The 16,132-nt window shown below is 42.4% G+C and overlaps 1 protein-coding gene across 3 annotated transcripts in view; it reads right to left on the reverse strand.

Annotated features, from left to right (window-relative positions):
* Nucleotides 1–26: 26 nt before the first annotated feature.
* The window catches only part of CCDC85C (coiled-coil domain containing 85C), a 123,111-nt gene continuing 107,005 nt past the window's right edge, over nt 27–16,132 (reverse strand). For 2 of the 3 annotated variants that reach the window (XM_067294952.1, XM_013940747.2), the window contains 3 exons: nt 12,968–13,063; nt 5,666–5,764; nt 27–3,841 (listed from right to left, as the gene is read on the reverse strand). In XM_067294952.1, coding sequence (XP_067151053.1) covers nt 3,752–3,841; nt 5,666–5,764; nt 12,968–13,063 — 285 coding nt within the window. In that variant the 3' untranslated portion in view covers nt 27–3,751. The remainder of the gene's footprint in view (nt 3,842–5,665; nt 5,765–12,967; nt 13,064–16,132) is intronic. The other variant, XM_067294953.1, reaches the window with a different exon arrangement.

Raw genomic sequence — 16,132 nt, forward strand, 5'->3', positions numbered from 1 at the left:
AGATATTTCAGCAGTGGTCTTCCAAACCTTATTCATCAGTTTATTTAAAAAGAATGTAATTTTATTTTATTCAACTAAAAGTATACACTATCACAATCAATCTCTTACTTCATTTTTACTAAAATATTTCAAAAGAATGTTTTACACACATTATCAAAAAAATCTGTACTATTATTTTCCCTCCCCCAAAAAAGCCAGAGTGGTTCAATAATAGGTAAAAACGTGTGCTAAAGTCTAAAGAATTTTGCTATATACACAACAGCAGGTGCTAACTTTTCCAGTTTTTTGTAAATCATATACAGAAAATATAGCAGGGCTGTAATATCACAGGTTTAACAGAAATCAAACTTCAAACTGATTTCCAAAGCAGCACAGATAGACTTTCCCCACATTATGAAAAATATACAATTTTATCACTTTACAGTCATGCACTTTGAAAAAGATCAGTAGTACTTTTCCCCCACAGTTTCTAAAAAGATAAAAGGTCACTTTAACACTGATTTTTTTTTCTTTTTTTTTTTTAGTATCTTAATATTTGGATAAAAATGTGCCATTCTCAAACAAGGTTGTGCTCAGCAGTCTTACAAGGTGCAAAGAGCCAACTGAAGCTGGTTATACCACAGCATTATAAAAAACTTTTATGGAAATGCTGTTCAGTCACTCCAAAAAATGTGGAGGATGTGATTCTGCTTTCACTAAATGAGCAAAGTCTGTTTGGAACCAGTGGATGCTTTCTTTGCAGTAGGATGGCAGAACCCAGGGCTTCAATCTTGAGGAAATTAACTCAGGCTATTACCCCCAGATATATTAATTTAATGGCCACTATTTCAAGGGATGCTCCCCTCCAGCTTAATGTACAAAGCTCCTCAGGTAGTTTTCACTGAAGACTTAGCACATCGTTAACTGAATTTAAATATGCATATAAAACTTCTTTTTAGACAACTGAAAGTTTAGCACCCAAGTCATCCCGTAGAGTCATTGAGTGTCAATTTCCCCCAGGAAGACACTTTTTAGCTCAAATGGAGCTAGGTATGAAGAGTAGCAAGCCTCAAACAAACAAACAAAAAAACCCCCCACATACAGCACTTTTATGTTCTTCTGTTAAATCAGAAATGCACATCTTGCATTGAAGACTTATGCTGCTGAATAAAATCATTTAAAAATACAGATTATACCCTACAAGTGTAAAGGTTATTCAACTGAGCTAACTGACTACCCTGTAAATTGGCTTTTTAGGATTTGTAACACTACTGGACCTCGATTACAGCACTATATCCCTTGTAGGTGAGATCTGCGGGTGGAATGAAACAGACTTTGCTTAACGTCACCAAATAGATTTTGAGAGAAGTTTGATAAGGGGAATATTTGTTTGAGAACTTCATAGTTGGTGAGAGTAGTAGTCTGATTAGCATAGCTCGTCTTGTTGAGAGGACCTGCTAGTTTAATATATTCCTAAAACAGTAAGCATGTCATCAACACAGTTAACTTTCTACAAGTGTTGGCAACATTTACATTGCTTTAGTTAAAACGCACTGGCATAAATTAACCCTGCTCCCAATGTGCTTAAATTCTCTGCCTTAATCCGGAGATTAGATACCACCAAAATTAAAATAGGCTTGCAAGCAGATAGATTAAAGTAGCCCTCTGTGAAACATTAGATGTTAAAGAATGATGTATCTGATTTGCCCTTCTCTGGAAGGGGCAAAATTACACCACCTTTTCTGGTACAAAAATCTCAGGGTATAAATTGTCCAGGAGGAAGAAAAGTAATCAATGGCTAGTAGAAACTGGAAGGCAATGAAAAAACAGGCAAAACAAAACAAAGGGGAGGAAATCAGGAATCCTCTAAAGATGTTATATTTTAAGGAGACAGTCATATGCTAGAATAATTTTTTCCAGACTTACACTGGATGCAAGTACTTATTAGGGTTACAGTTAGCCAGCTCTGTATCTGCTGACTGAGCAATAGTAAGAAATAAGTTACTGGTGAGTGGCTGGGGTGGGGTGGGGAAGGTATCTTGTTCTTGATTTCTTCTTTTTTAAATAAACTACTCGACTGTTACGTTTTTATTTCTACACCCTATAATGAAGTGGTTCTTACGCTTCCTGGTTAGTATGTATTTTGGTCCTTTTTATTGGTTACAGACCTAGCCTTTGACACTGCAAATTAGAGTTTCCAGGCAGCTTGTTACACTATATACAGTGGGATCAATTACCTGTTTTATAACTTGCAAGCACTAGCTCCTTGGGTTTTTATTGATGCTCCTTATCAATATAATAACAGGAGTCAAGAATTCAACTAGTAGAACAAATTCTTTTAGCAGCAAGAACCTGTCCAGGTAATTCAACTGTCTGTTGACTGATTCTTAAGGAAAATAAAAAGAAACCGATGAGGTTTGAAGTCATTAAATCTTCAAACTAATCACCAAGACAACGCAACTTCTGAAGAGGAGGTATTGATCTTTACACATGCCGGTCTTTTAACATTATTTTACACCAATGGGTTTAATAACGACACCCAGCTTCCTTGGACTATTGGGAAAAGATGGGAAGGAATGTCTACTGAAATACAGGGCCAGTTGCTGTGACAAGCTGGAAAAGAAAGGGGGTCAAATTCTTACTACATCTATACAAGCAGCTACTCCACACTAACAAAATATAAGTCCCATTGTTTTTATGTACAACCATTTGAAGGAGGAAAAACCCACTTGTTTTGGTTCATTAACAAAAATAAAGCTTCAATGGCAGGAAGTAGTCTTACCCGACAGCCCATGTTAATATTGAGTTTTTATTCAGCTCTGCGAGGTTGTTGTTTGGTTGCCTTACACAGTAACCAATATAGGTGAGGGTTCCAGCAAGAACATTAAAAAAAATACCCAAATCTTCCATATGTGAAAGATGAGCTGCTCTTGAAGATACTGTGAAAACTGTAAGTGCTGCTAGGATGGCTGTTTCTGCTGAATTGTTTAATAAAAGCTTTACAGGAAAAGTGTTGCCCATATTTGTAGCGAATACTGGTGTTTGGCTAAGTGACTTCATTCACATTATGACTGCAGAAATCTTAAGTGTCATTTGTTCATGAAAAATCAGTCATTAACAGCTCATACGGAGTCTCAAGCTTTTCTGTATGCTTGTGAGATGAGTACCACAGTACAATAGACAAAGTGGTACAAGTGTTTAATCCCTCCGCTCAGTGTTTTACACAGCGCCTTGTGAAAACAGTCGTATGTCATTCCCCGAAATAAGGACCTCCGAAAAAAATGGTAGCAGCTTAGGAAAGTGGCAGCCCGTAAACCAATGAATTCAAATTTCTGTTTCCTTGGAAGGTTCCAAAAAATGTGCTGCCTGGAGCCACTAGCCTAGTTATGAATCAGTTAACAAGCAGGTGGACAGAAGCAATACAAACTGTGACTTCTCCACAGGTTAAGGTTTCTTCTTGTTCTTCTTAGAAATTCTCTCAAGTTAATTCTACAAACAGACCATACAACAAAGCAGGTTTGAACTACAATACAAATGATGCAAGTCTGGCATTACTGAATGGTTACCCATTGAACATTGGTTCCAGAGCACCACAGCCTGAAATCAGGCTTTTAGCTGCCATATTTACACTATTGACAGTTACAAAAAAGCAAAAATAGGAAAAAAGCTTGAAAAAAGCAACCCCCAACTCCCAAAGAACAGGCAGCCAGAAACAGTAACTCTCTCTCTTTTAGTCTTCATGGAGTCACTTCCAGTCTACGGGACGATATTCCTACAATGGACCCTTGAACTGGTTTCCTGAAAGATGTTGCCTGATGGAGGGTTTGGAGCTTGCAGCATCACCCAGCTTTCGCCAGACAACCTGTAAGAAAAAATAAAGGGGTAGGGGAGCAAAAGGCAGGAAATAAAAAGCAAAGACTCTGCTGAGTTCTAGTATTTGTCTACGAGTCAAAATGAGCCATTTCCTAGAGCAGCGCTGTAATTCTCAATAGGGCCACTGGATGGCATATATGCACCAGTTTCCAAGGAAAAGCCATTGAAGTGTTCTAATTAGTCTCTCTTGAAATTAGAACCGTTTTTGCCTGGGGTAATAATATAAAACAAATACACTAGGTTCAGAAGTTAAGTTCAATGGTAGGTCAGCCCTGTCATACTTAAAGAAGTTATGTTATCATGAACAGAAAAGATAATGAAAAAGATAATGGTTAAAATTATATCTATGACATTCTGAAAACAATGGCCCTCTCTAGGGCCATTGGGATAAGTGGGGCTGTTTTAAAACTAGAAGAAACTGCAAAGCACTTTATAGCCACCTACATAAAATGCATATTTAAAAAAACACAGCTGATGATAGACAAACATAAATTAGCCCATTTAGGCAGGGGGGGTGAAGTTATGGTGTTTTACTTTTCCCCCTGCATGGCTACAACAGAATGGGGGCATTAAGCAGATGAAATAACCTAAAAAGCAGGCCCTCATTTATTCTGTTCTTGGTGTTGCTTATAGAGATATAGCAACCTAAGTGAAATGCCTTAGCCTTTGCCAAAGATTGCTTTAGTGATTTAGCTGTGTAAGATACAGTTGCATTTTTTGCACCCTCTTTATAGAGTTGAGATGATTTTTTTTCCTTTGCCCTTTAAGATTTTTCCCGCTGTTTGCATGAAGCAAACCACTGTCTTGTTCTTTCTGCCTCCCATTGTATCTGTAAAGATGCAGTCACCAAAATACGATAGTAATGCCCTCCATAGTGTGGCTTAATGCTACAGCACTGTCTTGCCATCACAGTAGTTTTGCAAGACCTCACTGAAACCAATTTCAGAATTTAAAAGGAGGATTAGGCTTCTCTCTGTTGCTGTGATGCACAGAAAGGTACCACTTGTGCTGACCTCCAATCTGGACTTCTAAAAAAAGACAGCTCCATAAGCATCCTCTTCCCTGCTGCGGGAACTGCTGTTACTGTCAAATAGCAAATCCCCGACTGCACGTGACACAGTTTGAGCAATGTTCTAGCAGAAGTCCAAAATTCTTTGCTCAAACCCAATGCACAGCCAAGGTATTTCTCTTATTAGTAGGCTAGGCTTGAAACTGGAGGTAGCAGCACAGCAAGCAAACACTGCAGAGCAGAGTTTTGGTACAAACGCTCAGTGTACAGTATGTGGCAAGCTCAGTTTACAATGCAGTTGCTAAACATGTTTGTGGTACTAAAAACCACACGCACAATCCTGTTGAATGGCTTCAACCAGGAGCTTCTCCCTCTGACATCAGCTTAGGGTTTAGGCTCAAAGCCATCTAAGCTCTTGGACTTTAAACATAGCAGACCAGTTGCTGCTCTCAGCCCAAACTGAGTCCCTAAGGGCACAGCTAGATTCTGCCACAAACAGGAGTCTTCCACCCAGGCAGAGCCTTTTGCAGAGCTATCAGTCCCTGAGACTAGTTGTTCTGTCTGCACCTGCTAAGGCAGCGCCCTGGGGAGGATCTGCTGAGCAAAGGCTGCTCAGCGCAGTGAACGAGGCGGTCAGGTTGCTGATACCCAAAGCAGTAGTCAGCAGAGCCTTGACTCTTCCCTCCTGTCTGGATTTCCCCTGCGGATTTCATGTCAAACACTCATATGCAGAACAGTGCTCCTCTGTACTTATAACAAAAGAACACAACAAGAACTGCTAGAATTATTGAGAGAAGTGATTACATTGCACATTTCACGAACAATCGCTTTCTCCTTTTCACTCAGGTCTTCTTCATAGTTATCTTGCATTTGCCTGTCCAAATTTTCATGGACCTCAAGGACCTACAGACAAACAATATTACAAAAGCATTATGCTCCTCAAACAGTTAACAGTGTCCTCAACAACGTCATTAACCAGTATTTTAATTGGCAGGATTCTTAAAGCCTTGAGATTCAGAGCATTACAAAGATGAGCATGAAGCCAAGTTTGGCCCCTTCAACCTCCTCCCCTTTCCCTGCGGGGACATGTCTCTCTCCACCACCTGCATGGTGTGACTAGCGCCAAAAGAGCGGGGCACCATGGCACCATCTGCATGGCTCCAATCAGCCATGAACTTTGAGATCTTAAAGACACAGTTTCACTCACCTTTGCCCCAAAACCGCTTTCAACCCCTTTAGTTTCTCAGAGGAACCCCTCCAAAGCCCATGATGACAGTGACTGAGAGAGAGGGGCTGTCATCATGGAGGCCAGCACCCAGCAAGCCCAATGCGATTCCCTGCTCCCACCGGCTCCCTTTCGGGGCTGTATCAGCCAGGCTGGGCAGGGGTGGGGGGTTGAATAACATTGCTACACCCCAGGCCCCTGAGCACTGACTGCAGTCCTCTGAAGGCTCCTTTCCCAACAACCTGCATGCCTTGGTGAAGCTGGGTCACAGTCACTTTGTGCCATAGATGTCCTCTTAAAAATGGAGATAATCACCTTGACTCTCCAAGCTTTACTTTAACCTGCCAGACAGTGTTGTTTGCACAGCACAGGGCATTGCCCTTAGCAGTGCTCTGCGAGGTGCAGCGTCACACCGTTTTTGTACCATCGCCAGCGATGGAAACCAGCCTCGTTACAACCATTGCCCCCAGCATGGAGGCAGTCTGCCATGCTTCTTCCCATGGAGCCCCTGCCCTGTACATAGAAGGGAATATGTGATCCTTGGCCAGGGGCCAATATGCAAGTGTATCCACACAGACCCCTAAAATTTACCAGCTGTTAAACGAGATCAACTGGTACAAATGCGGATGAATGCTGCACATACCCACTGACATCCTTGGGCCAGGCCTGTCTTGTCCTACACAAGCAACTCCATTTTATTGTCTTTCCTCTTAGGACTGGCTGCATTGTGACATACAATGGGACCACGCAGGTGCCTGCAGCACTCTACCCACATGAAGTTTTGGGTGAGTGAGGTCTTAGCTTTCCTTTATCTCCTGTTTGGGACTATGAAGCTTTTCCACAACAATAACGTGAGGAAAGCACTGCAAAAACAGGAAATGTGGCTGTAAAAGAATAGAAATGGGACTGCAAGAGTCAGGCAAGGGGGAAGGGCAGGATTTGAGACTCTCTACTGAATTTTTGATAGGCAGCTACCAGGGTCATCTGCCTCAGCTGTTTCACCAGGAGCCCATGGGACCCAGCACTAAAAACATGCTCAGTTGGCTTTGCTGGGCTCTCATGGTTGATCCAAACAGTCCAAGATTCAGGATATTTGTAAGGAGCTTGGGTTCATGGCTCTCCAGACATTTAAAAGTTAACCCAGTTTACAGCAGCCAAAGCATGCAAGAAAGCTCAGCTCCACTCTCAGGTTTGGGAGGTCACGCCAGCTCACTGGGCATTTCCCAGCATGGGGGGGCTACCAGATGGGCTAGAACCAGGTTTCCTTGCAGGAACAGAGCAGTTATGGCTCCAGCATTGAAACCACAGGTCTGACAAGTCCAGTGCTAATGCTCATGGAGCTCACGTACTCCACATGGTCGGGTCTGGGGACACATTTGCAGGTTTGCCTTAGGAAGACGAGCAAATCTGCTGTGAAAGAATCCCAGTCCACTTCACAAAAAATAATGGAAGCATCCTGCCTGTCACTTACTAAACTAGATTTTGAGTTGACAATGGTTGGAAAGGGTGTTGTTTCTTTTCTTTTAAGGAAAAAAATGATTTTTAATCTTTTTTTTTTTCAGATAACACTTAGGGATATCTTCCCCAAGCTATGATCCCCAGGCCATGAATGGCTGGCAAGAAAACTGCACACGGCTCAGGAAACAACTGTTTCAACAGCCATACACAACAACGGTGCTGTACAACTGCTGTGCACACCCCCATGCTTCCCAGCACCTGACGCCTCCGCACCAGCACTTGGAGTAGGCTCAGCTGGGCGCCAGTCCTGGCTGCCGGCACAGCTGGAGCAACAGGCAGCTCCCAGCTGTGCTGCCGCAGAACAGAGCCCATGGGAGGTACCGCGTGTGTTTTCTAAAAGTGATTGGGTGGTCCTTTGATGAAAGAGGTTGAGGCTGGCTGAGGGGCAGTTTAAAACGCGGTGGTATTAAAGGCAGCCTTCACTTCCAGTTGGAAACATGCTGATCCACAGAAATATCCCCTCATGCACATTCCAAAAGTCTTCTCATGCATTCAAATAGCTTCTCCAGACAAGCATGTTGCATGAGGCAGGCATATCACAGTGCAGGACTGCATCGAGATTGCACTGGTACATTTGCGCTGACCTACATAACTCACCCAGGCCTTTGGCACTGATGAAAAATGTGGTCATCTCAGTGTACAGGGTGAAAGATCCTGAAATCATCCAATGCCATCAAATAGTGCATTGTGTCTTACTCACCATGTGTCGGATATATCCGCACACATACAAAGCTCTACAGCAGGTCTATTTGCATGCATAAATATTTGTATATCTACTAAGAAACTACAGACCTGGATGCAGGGATGGGTTTCACTCTTTGCTGAGGCATACAGCATTGACTGCTCTAAGAAATGGGATACTAGACTAGATTATCTGTTGGTCTGCTTCAGCACAGCAGTCTTGCTGTATTCTGACTGCTTAACTTACAAAAATAGGTCATTCTCCTAGGGCTCTTAACCTACTTATAAAATGCACTAGCTAGTTTAACCAACATATCTGGGACCAATCTTTATACAAATAAGAATATCCACATCCTTTTTATGGGAAGAGGAAGGGCAAGAGAGATGCAAAAAACATGTAGGAGCTGACAAAGAGAACATCTATTTTTCTCTAAAGAGGAGGGAATTAATTATTGATCCAGCTGGACTCACACATCGAACTTGCTTGTCTGGAGTCAGTATGCCTCCGATGCTCGGCTGCAAGAGCAACTGCCTGCACAATCAGACCTCAGCGCAGCGCACCAGGAATGTCTGTCGAGCAGCTAAGCACTGGCTGTGTCTACAGGGCAAGTGTCAAGGACAACTGTGGCTTAGATTAGTTAAAGATCACATCAGCTCCAGCGTCTGCTTCCACCAGCCATCAATCTTGCAGGCAGAAGAGTCTCAGAGGAGAAAAATAAAAATGTTTTTCTATGATTTCCACTTAAAATAAAATTGCATTCACATTCCATGAGGTGTGAAGGGGTGGTGTAGCCCATTTCTTTCAGTGGAAATGTCTTTTAATGGTGTAAACAGAGCACAGCCAGAGCTGAAAGCTGATAAGTCAGAAGTTATGGTTGTATATCATTTCTGAACGACACAGGACTCGTTAACCCTGGAAACCATCCCTCTCCACAGGTCAAAGCCCATTTCTGGGTAGACACTTTATGAAGATGTGTTAGCATTTTGGACATAGAAAAAGGGGATCAGGAGGGTAAAACTTGAGAGCTGATGCCAGAAAGGTGTGCTGGAAGAAAAACCCTGATGAGCAAAATCACTTCCTGAAGAGGAGGACCTGTTACTGCTGACCCAGCCCCATCCATTTTCAAATCCTGCCGAGTGTTTCCTCAGCTACTAAAGACACTAACTGCAATTCACAGACTGTGTGTTCAATTTGGATCTAAGGTCAGAAACAGGCTTATACTTCCTTGTGACTTCTGGCACCTCCCAATCCAGAAACCTACAGAAAATGTATCCCAGGCTCCAAGAGGTTGATGTTATCCCCTTCTTGCTCTTCATTAAGTTTCACTGACAGAACAACTAAAGCTGTCCTGGCATTTGGCCCTTTGATGATCCGTCAGCACTACCTTATCTCCCTGGGTGAAACTTCAGCCCAGGCTGGCAGCCTGGTCCATCCCAGGCCCGTGGCAATCCCCGAGCTCCTGGCAGATAGCAGAGCGTGGCCCTGGGAGGGAGGGATGCATAACCATTCTCAACTGCTTCTTCTGCTTTTCTGCAAAAGGGCTCCACAGCCTTACCTTTTTCAAGACAACTTCTATGTTAAACAAGTAACTATGAACGTGCTGTGACTAGCTGCAGATGTGCATGCTGGCTCATCTTGCTCTCTCCATGTTGGTATGTAAACTGTGAAGAACACCTCAGGTATATTTAGTTCTCTTTCGTCACTGAACTGAGCCTGTGACCAAGACAGTTTCACCTCAGTCACCTGATCCATTACATCCACCACCTTTCTGACTTACAGTACTGGCCCCGCATGACCACTGAGCTACCCTCAGTGCATCATAAAAACAACAAACTCCCAACAGTCTGGACCACTATATTAAAACTAAGAAAGGGGAGTACTGGGCTAGATATGGGGCAAGCATCTCCGTAACAGGAGGAATTAAGGTTAAGGAGTGCTCTCCTATGGGTGCAAGCCTCACAGATAGTGTTTATAAGTCACCCGGACAAAGCACCGGGGAACACAGCATAGTGAACAATCCTGCTTTGGCAGGGGAACAGACTAGTTGCCCCACTTGGCCTTTTCCCTGTGGATCAAATCCTGCCTTCTCAGCACCCGTGGAGTGACTAAATACCCGCTTGATGGTTCTGTGCAAATCAGAGAGATGTCACTCTTGGGGAACTGGATTATGGGCTAAAACTTGTTTTCTTACATTTGCCTCCTCCTCATCTCCCCCTGTCTTTAGCAGGTTTGTTCAACTCCTAAGAAAAGTGCTTTGATGTTCAGTGAGATACTGAGATATAGCATATGTACCTTTTATCCTCATTAGCGAGAACAGTTGTTAGGAGTGCCAACCTGTCATCTTGCTCCTTATTTATTAGGTGCAAATAAACAAAAACTATTTCAGAAGAAAAAAAATAAAGAAAATCCTTAAACATTCTCAAGAAAGAACTTGGGCTAAATCAAAAGCAGCCCTTCAGCCATGAGGCATTCAGCTGCAGGAAAAAGCCAAGCAAAAAGCCTGGGGGACATCTACACAGATGGGCACAGACAGAGGTAAGTAATCCAGCTCTGTTGCTTCTCCTAGCTGGTCAGACATACGCCAGCTCTCTCCTGAAAACTGTCCAGATCTGTGCACTGTGCTGTACCCCCGAATAAGCACAGCACCTCAGTCGCCTTTGCTTGGGCACAGAGCTGCGATGCTGTGCCCATACAGCTTCTGGACTTGCATCTGAGCTGCCCAGAACACAAGCTGCTCACAGGCTTGCAAACTTGCATCTGTCTCTGCCTTTCCTCACAGCAAGGGGCTAGCTTGCTACAGCCATAAGAATGTCTTTACATGACCGAGATAAGCTTTTTTCTAAAATTACGTGTCATATATCCAAAGCACAGAGTGTCATTTGTATGCCACTCTCTTCTTGTCCCCAAGGGAAGGCCAGGTGCTGTATCATAGGCTGTGAGTGGTCTAACCTGGTAGCTGCTTCCAGTTCCACTCATGCTGGAGCTGGCACTGAAAATGATGTCCAGTTCCTCAAAGTGCAGATAAGACCTACTCCATATGCTACAGCATGCCATGGGCCAAAAAAAAGATGTTATCTTCTATCCAGTTTAAGATTTGTGGCTGGAGACCAAAAACTACAATTTTAATGTGTCACAAGAAGAGGGGAGCAGAAATGACAGAATGCCACAGTTATGGAAGAAAAAGCCACATGCGTTTCAAAATAACAGTAGTAGTCTGGAAGGCATTGATGGCTTGCATGATTAGAGTAAATGCAAGTGACCAGTGAGAAGGAAAGGTGGTAAAAAGTGCAGGAAAAATGAAGGTATCACACAGTTCTGCAATGTTCTGGATGGCATCACAGCTTAGCAGATACATATATGTACAGGAATAATTTCACCCACAGGTGAAATGCAGCATAGTGCAGGATAGAGCACAACAACTTTCTGATCACACAGAACCATTCAGGGCAAGCAAAGAAGAAACTTATCCAGAAAATACTGGAAAAATATACGTAGGCAATTGAACTGTTGCCTGTTTGGTCAAGGTTCCTTTGGGATGCAGTAAAAACTCCATTAAAGATACTTTTTAATCCTTGTTGATGCTAGAAACCCATCTCTTAAGATGCACAGAGTTATATGATCTGGGTATATAAAGCCTCAAACAAGCTGAAAAAATCAAGATTTCCAGTTTGAAGGAACTTTTATAATTTGAATTCAAGTTTGAACCAAATCAAACTGAACTTTCTTTCCTTTCGTAATTCCTCACACACCATAAATACATAGAAGATGAACTACTTCAGAAATACCAACACATGGTGTTTCTGAAACTTAATATCCTCCAAGGATCTTGCCACTGTTCAGGGGAACTGACATTCTTGTCAGCTGCGCTCCTGCTTCTCCTGACCGCTCCTAAAGTGTTGGCTTTACCACTGCCATCTCACAGGTCTGTCCTGGAGCCAAACTTTGTGCCATTTAGATGTCAGATGTGGAAACATGCAAAGCAAAGAGCTTTGTTAGCACTAGTATCTTGTTGTAGGACAGTCTAAGCTAGTGCTGGTGAAGCAATCCCACAGCTGAACCTTTTCTCCATCTTTCATCTCTGGAGGTTTGAGCCTCCAGGAACCCTGCTTTGATTTTGTGAAAGCTTTTTAAACTTGTACAAAACTTTTCAGGTTCAACAAATCAATGGAAATATGCAAATCAGTATATTCCAACCAAAACCTAATTTAGTTAGAGATTTTCCAGCCATCTCTAAGATGCCCTGGAAAGCATTTGCATTTCTGTGTCTCTTAGATACTCAAAAATAACTTGCTTAACTGCTAAAATATGTAACACCAGGCTATTACATATTTCCTGCTAATGGATGGTCACTAGGACTTTAAAACTTCTGTTTCTTCAGTGCAATATTCTCCTTTGCCTCAGCAAGCAGGGAATGATAAATAGAAAGGGTATCCAACACCTTCATCATCAAGAGTTTTTGCTGAAGGTCTCCCACCCAAAAATTAGTCATGTGCGATCTGGCTTAACTCGAGCCATTTGAGGCAATGATTATGCATCATGATATAAATCCTGGTAACCAGTAATCTGCCTGAGTACTAATTTTCTATTTCTAATTGTCATGATTTCATGAGAACAGAAAATGTCCAGCTATGACACTTCTGTGCTTGTTGCAATGCAGCGTGGGTGTTTGAGACATCCTTACCTTCATAGCATGCACAACAGCCTCTGGTTTCTGACCAACAGGGACATACCCTGCTGCAGGAGAAGACCCAAGATCAGATGTCATGCGAGCTGGTCCCTGTTGAAATAAGAAGAGTACACATGATTTAATTCCCTTTGAGTCATTTAAGCAAGAGGAAGAAAATATCCAGAAAATATGAGCACTAGCTGCTTTCAAATTCTATCATCTCCTTCAGCCACTTGCAGAGACAAAAGACATGATCCCTTCCTCAGAAGCCATTTGGTTTTAATTCCATTTAAGCCCAGCATCACTCAGTTGAGGTATACTGAGGCAGAAGATCAACCTGGTTTAAAGCTAAATCAGTTCAAGAAACCTTTTTGGTCATTTAGGATAACTTTCTACAAAGTCAATATCAAACAGTTCTCATCCTTCTAGCCAAGGGCACAATGCAAACGAGATGATTTTCCAGCATAAGCTGGTCATTTCTAAGAAGTTGCAAACATGAAAGAAACAGTTGGCATAACATTACTGCTTTTTTGGCAATATTTTCACATGGCGATCAAGTACTTATCTTCAGCTACAGAGAAAATTGTGAAGGCAACCTTAAAACAAACAGATGTCCAAACCTAGTACTGGCTGGGGTTGTTTCCAAAATGCTGGCCAGTTCTGCAGGGAGGATCCCATCGGAAAAGATACAGAAGTTAAATTTTACAAAAGATTCCTACTCTCCAAACAGCCTTGTAAGCACTTTTGATATGACTTTCCTTTTTCAAAGGCCTCTGTCTTGGATTACATGAGACACAGTATCTTTACTCAGAGAGATGCACCCTGCCTGTACCTAATATTTGTGCATTTGCACTGTAGCAGTGGAAGAAATCAACACTGAATCCATTGACCAAACTCGTATTTAGTCTTCATGTCCTTTAGGAAACACAAAGAATGATTATACTGGGGGCCCGTGAAAGTAAATTAGGATGGCAGAGTGGTATGTAGCACCATTACAGGAATGCTTTCACACACAGTGCACGGGGCACTCCATTATCATCTTTTCCACATTTAAAAACACAACTTTTTAAGCCTCGTTCCCTCACTTTGCCTTCTAAGCCAAGGCCAGTAAATTAGTCATGTGAGAAAGAAGGACCAAAGGAGGACCACTTTGCCACTTCTTAGCTTTCCAAATGTTTTAGGTTTTGGGGGCTTTTTTATTAGTAAAAAGAAAGTGTTCATGTATGAACAACAAAGGAAAGGATGGGCCAATCCATTAGATCAAGGACAAAAATAGCATGAAGGACATGGAGTCTTTCATGTCTAAACCACTAGTCCATACTTAACCCACGTAATGACCAACAGCCATTTACCCATAATAGCTTCCCATCAACCTTTATGAACCGAGTTGCTGATCACACAATAATTTCCTTTGGAGGGGTAGGCATACCAGGAAAAAACAAAATTAGAATTAACTCCGCAATAAACCTCCAAAGGGATTTAACAGACTGCCAAAGCTTAGAGACCAAGGGACGCTCACAGGCTGTGCATGGGCCTCGGCCTGCTGGCAGATGGTTACAGCTCAGTGGAGAAAAAATTGCCCTGGCTGCAAAAGCTGTATGGCTACCTGGAGGACACATCCTCAGCTATCAAGACCTTTAATGTTACATAGAACAGGCAGAGGCTGGGGGGAAGAGTGCCAGAGACTGGATCCACCTGGTCTACAACTATGACCTAAGACTGCACAATTGGTTGCAAACTTCTCACAGAGCTGGTAAATGCAATAGAGGCCTTGCAGAATCAGTCTTCCACAGAGGTCAAAGACATCAATACATGCATAGCTCCTCTGGCTTTAGCATGAAAGCTGTCTTCTCTCCCTGAATGATCAAGATCATGACAACTGAAAGCAGAATATTTGGGATTTTCTGGCCATAAAACCATGCTTGTTATAGATCTTCCCCTCAGGACTCATTAGAAGGAACACAAGAATACCAAGCAAAGGTTGAACATCCAATATTTCTTCTGAGTTGAGAGTAAACTGACAAAATAAGAGGAATCCTGCTGAATCCTGCAGCTGACAACATTTTAAATACAGTTTTCTGATCAACCTTGAGTAGATCATAGTTTTGGGAATGACAGGCAGCAATAGCTTCTCATCATAAAAGTGAAGTCACTAATGAGCTACTACGCATTTTCATGATGATAACCACTCTCAAAGTTATTACAGAATACATATGAAACCAGAAAGATTAGAGAGAAATGTTTTCCAAAGAATTTGATCATACTTAATGGATGATTGATTTGATAAAAAAGTCATTATTTGTACAAGCGCAAGCAGAGTAATACACTGTGTATATTGTATCACACAAAAAATGCTCAAAGTGTCAGTTTCCTGCTTGAAGGAGTGGCTGAAATGTGGCAAAGGAAATCAGCCGAGCTCTATCTGAACACAGGTAGAGAATTTGACTCAAGAATATAAAATAATGTTAAAGAACGGGAATTCAACAAAGGGGGCAGACCCAAACTATCAGAGCTATCAGAGCCTCAAAACCAGATGACTCATTTCTAAAACACACATGATCCTTGATTCTTAGGCTGGATGCCAGCAAACCAGCAAACTGCAACGCATGTCCAAGTTGCCGAGTATAATCCTCCCCATGTAACAGATTCTTCAACAAAAGCGCACAGCATGACCACACCGCCAGCCCTCCCAGCTGCTGGCCACACAGACCCCCAATGCCCTGAAAGAAACCCGACATCGTTTGTACAGAAGACCAAACACCCACAGGAAGAAAGCAGGGGAGCAAACCAGGATCTCACCAGTATCCTTAGTCTCTGCAATTGTGAGAAACATCAAGTAAAAATACCCACATGCTGCTAGGAAAAAGGCAGTACTCTACACTGCTAAGGATGGCTAAATATTTATCATCAGTTTATTGCATAGTTGCGTCCTTAGAGAAGTCTCTTTCCAGACATAAAAAAGACAAAGGGTCAGAGTTTTGTAAAGGGTTCAGGTGCTTAATTCCCCCTGATTTTGGTGCAGTTCACAAAAATGCTTTAGCCAGACTCATATCCGCTTCTTGGGCGGAGTCAAACATGAAGGAGGCCAGAAAAAAGGAGTCTGTAGTAATCAAGGGAAAAAAATGACACTATAGTCAGCAGGATGCATGGCCAGCTTTGGAGGATGGAGTAGAGGAAAAT

The sequence above is a fragment of the Apteryx mantelli genome, chromosome 4, assembly GCF_036417845.1.
Source record: "Apteryx mantelli isolate bAptMan1 chromosome 4, bAptMan1.hap1, whole genome shotgun sequence".
Classification (NCBI taxonomy): Eukaryota; Metazoa; Chordata; class Aves; order Apterygiformes; family Apterygidae; genus Apteryx; species Apteryx mantelli.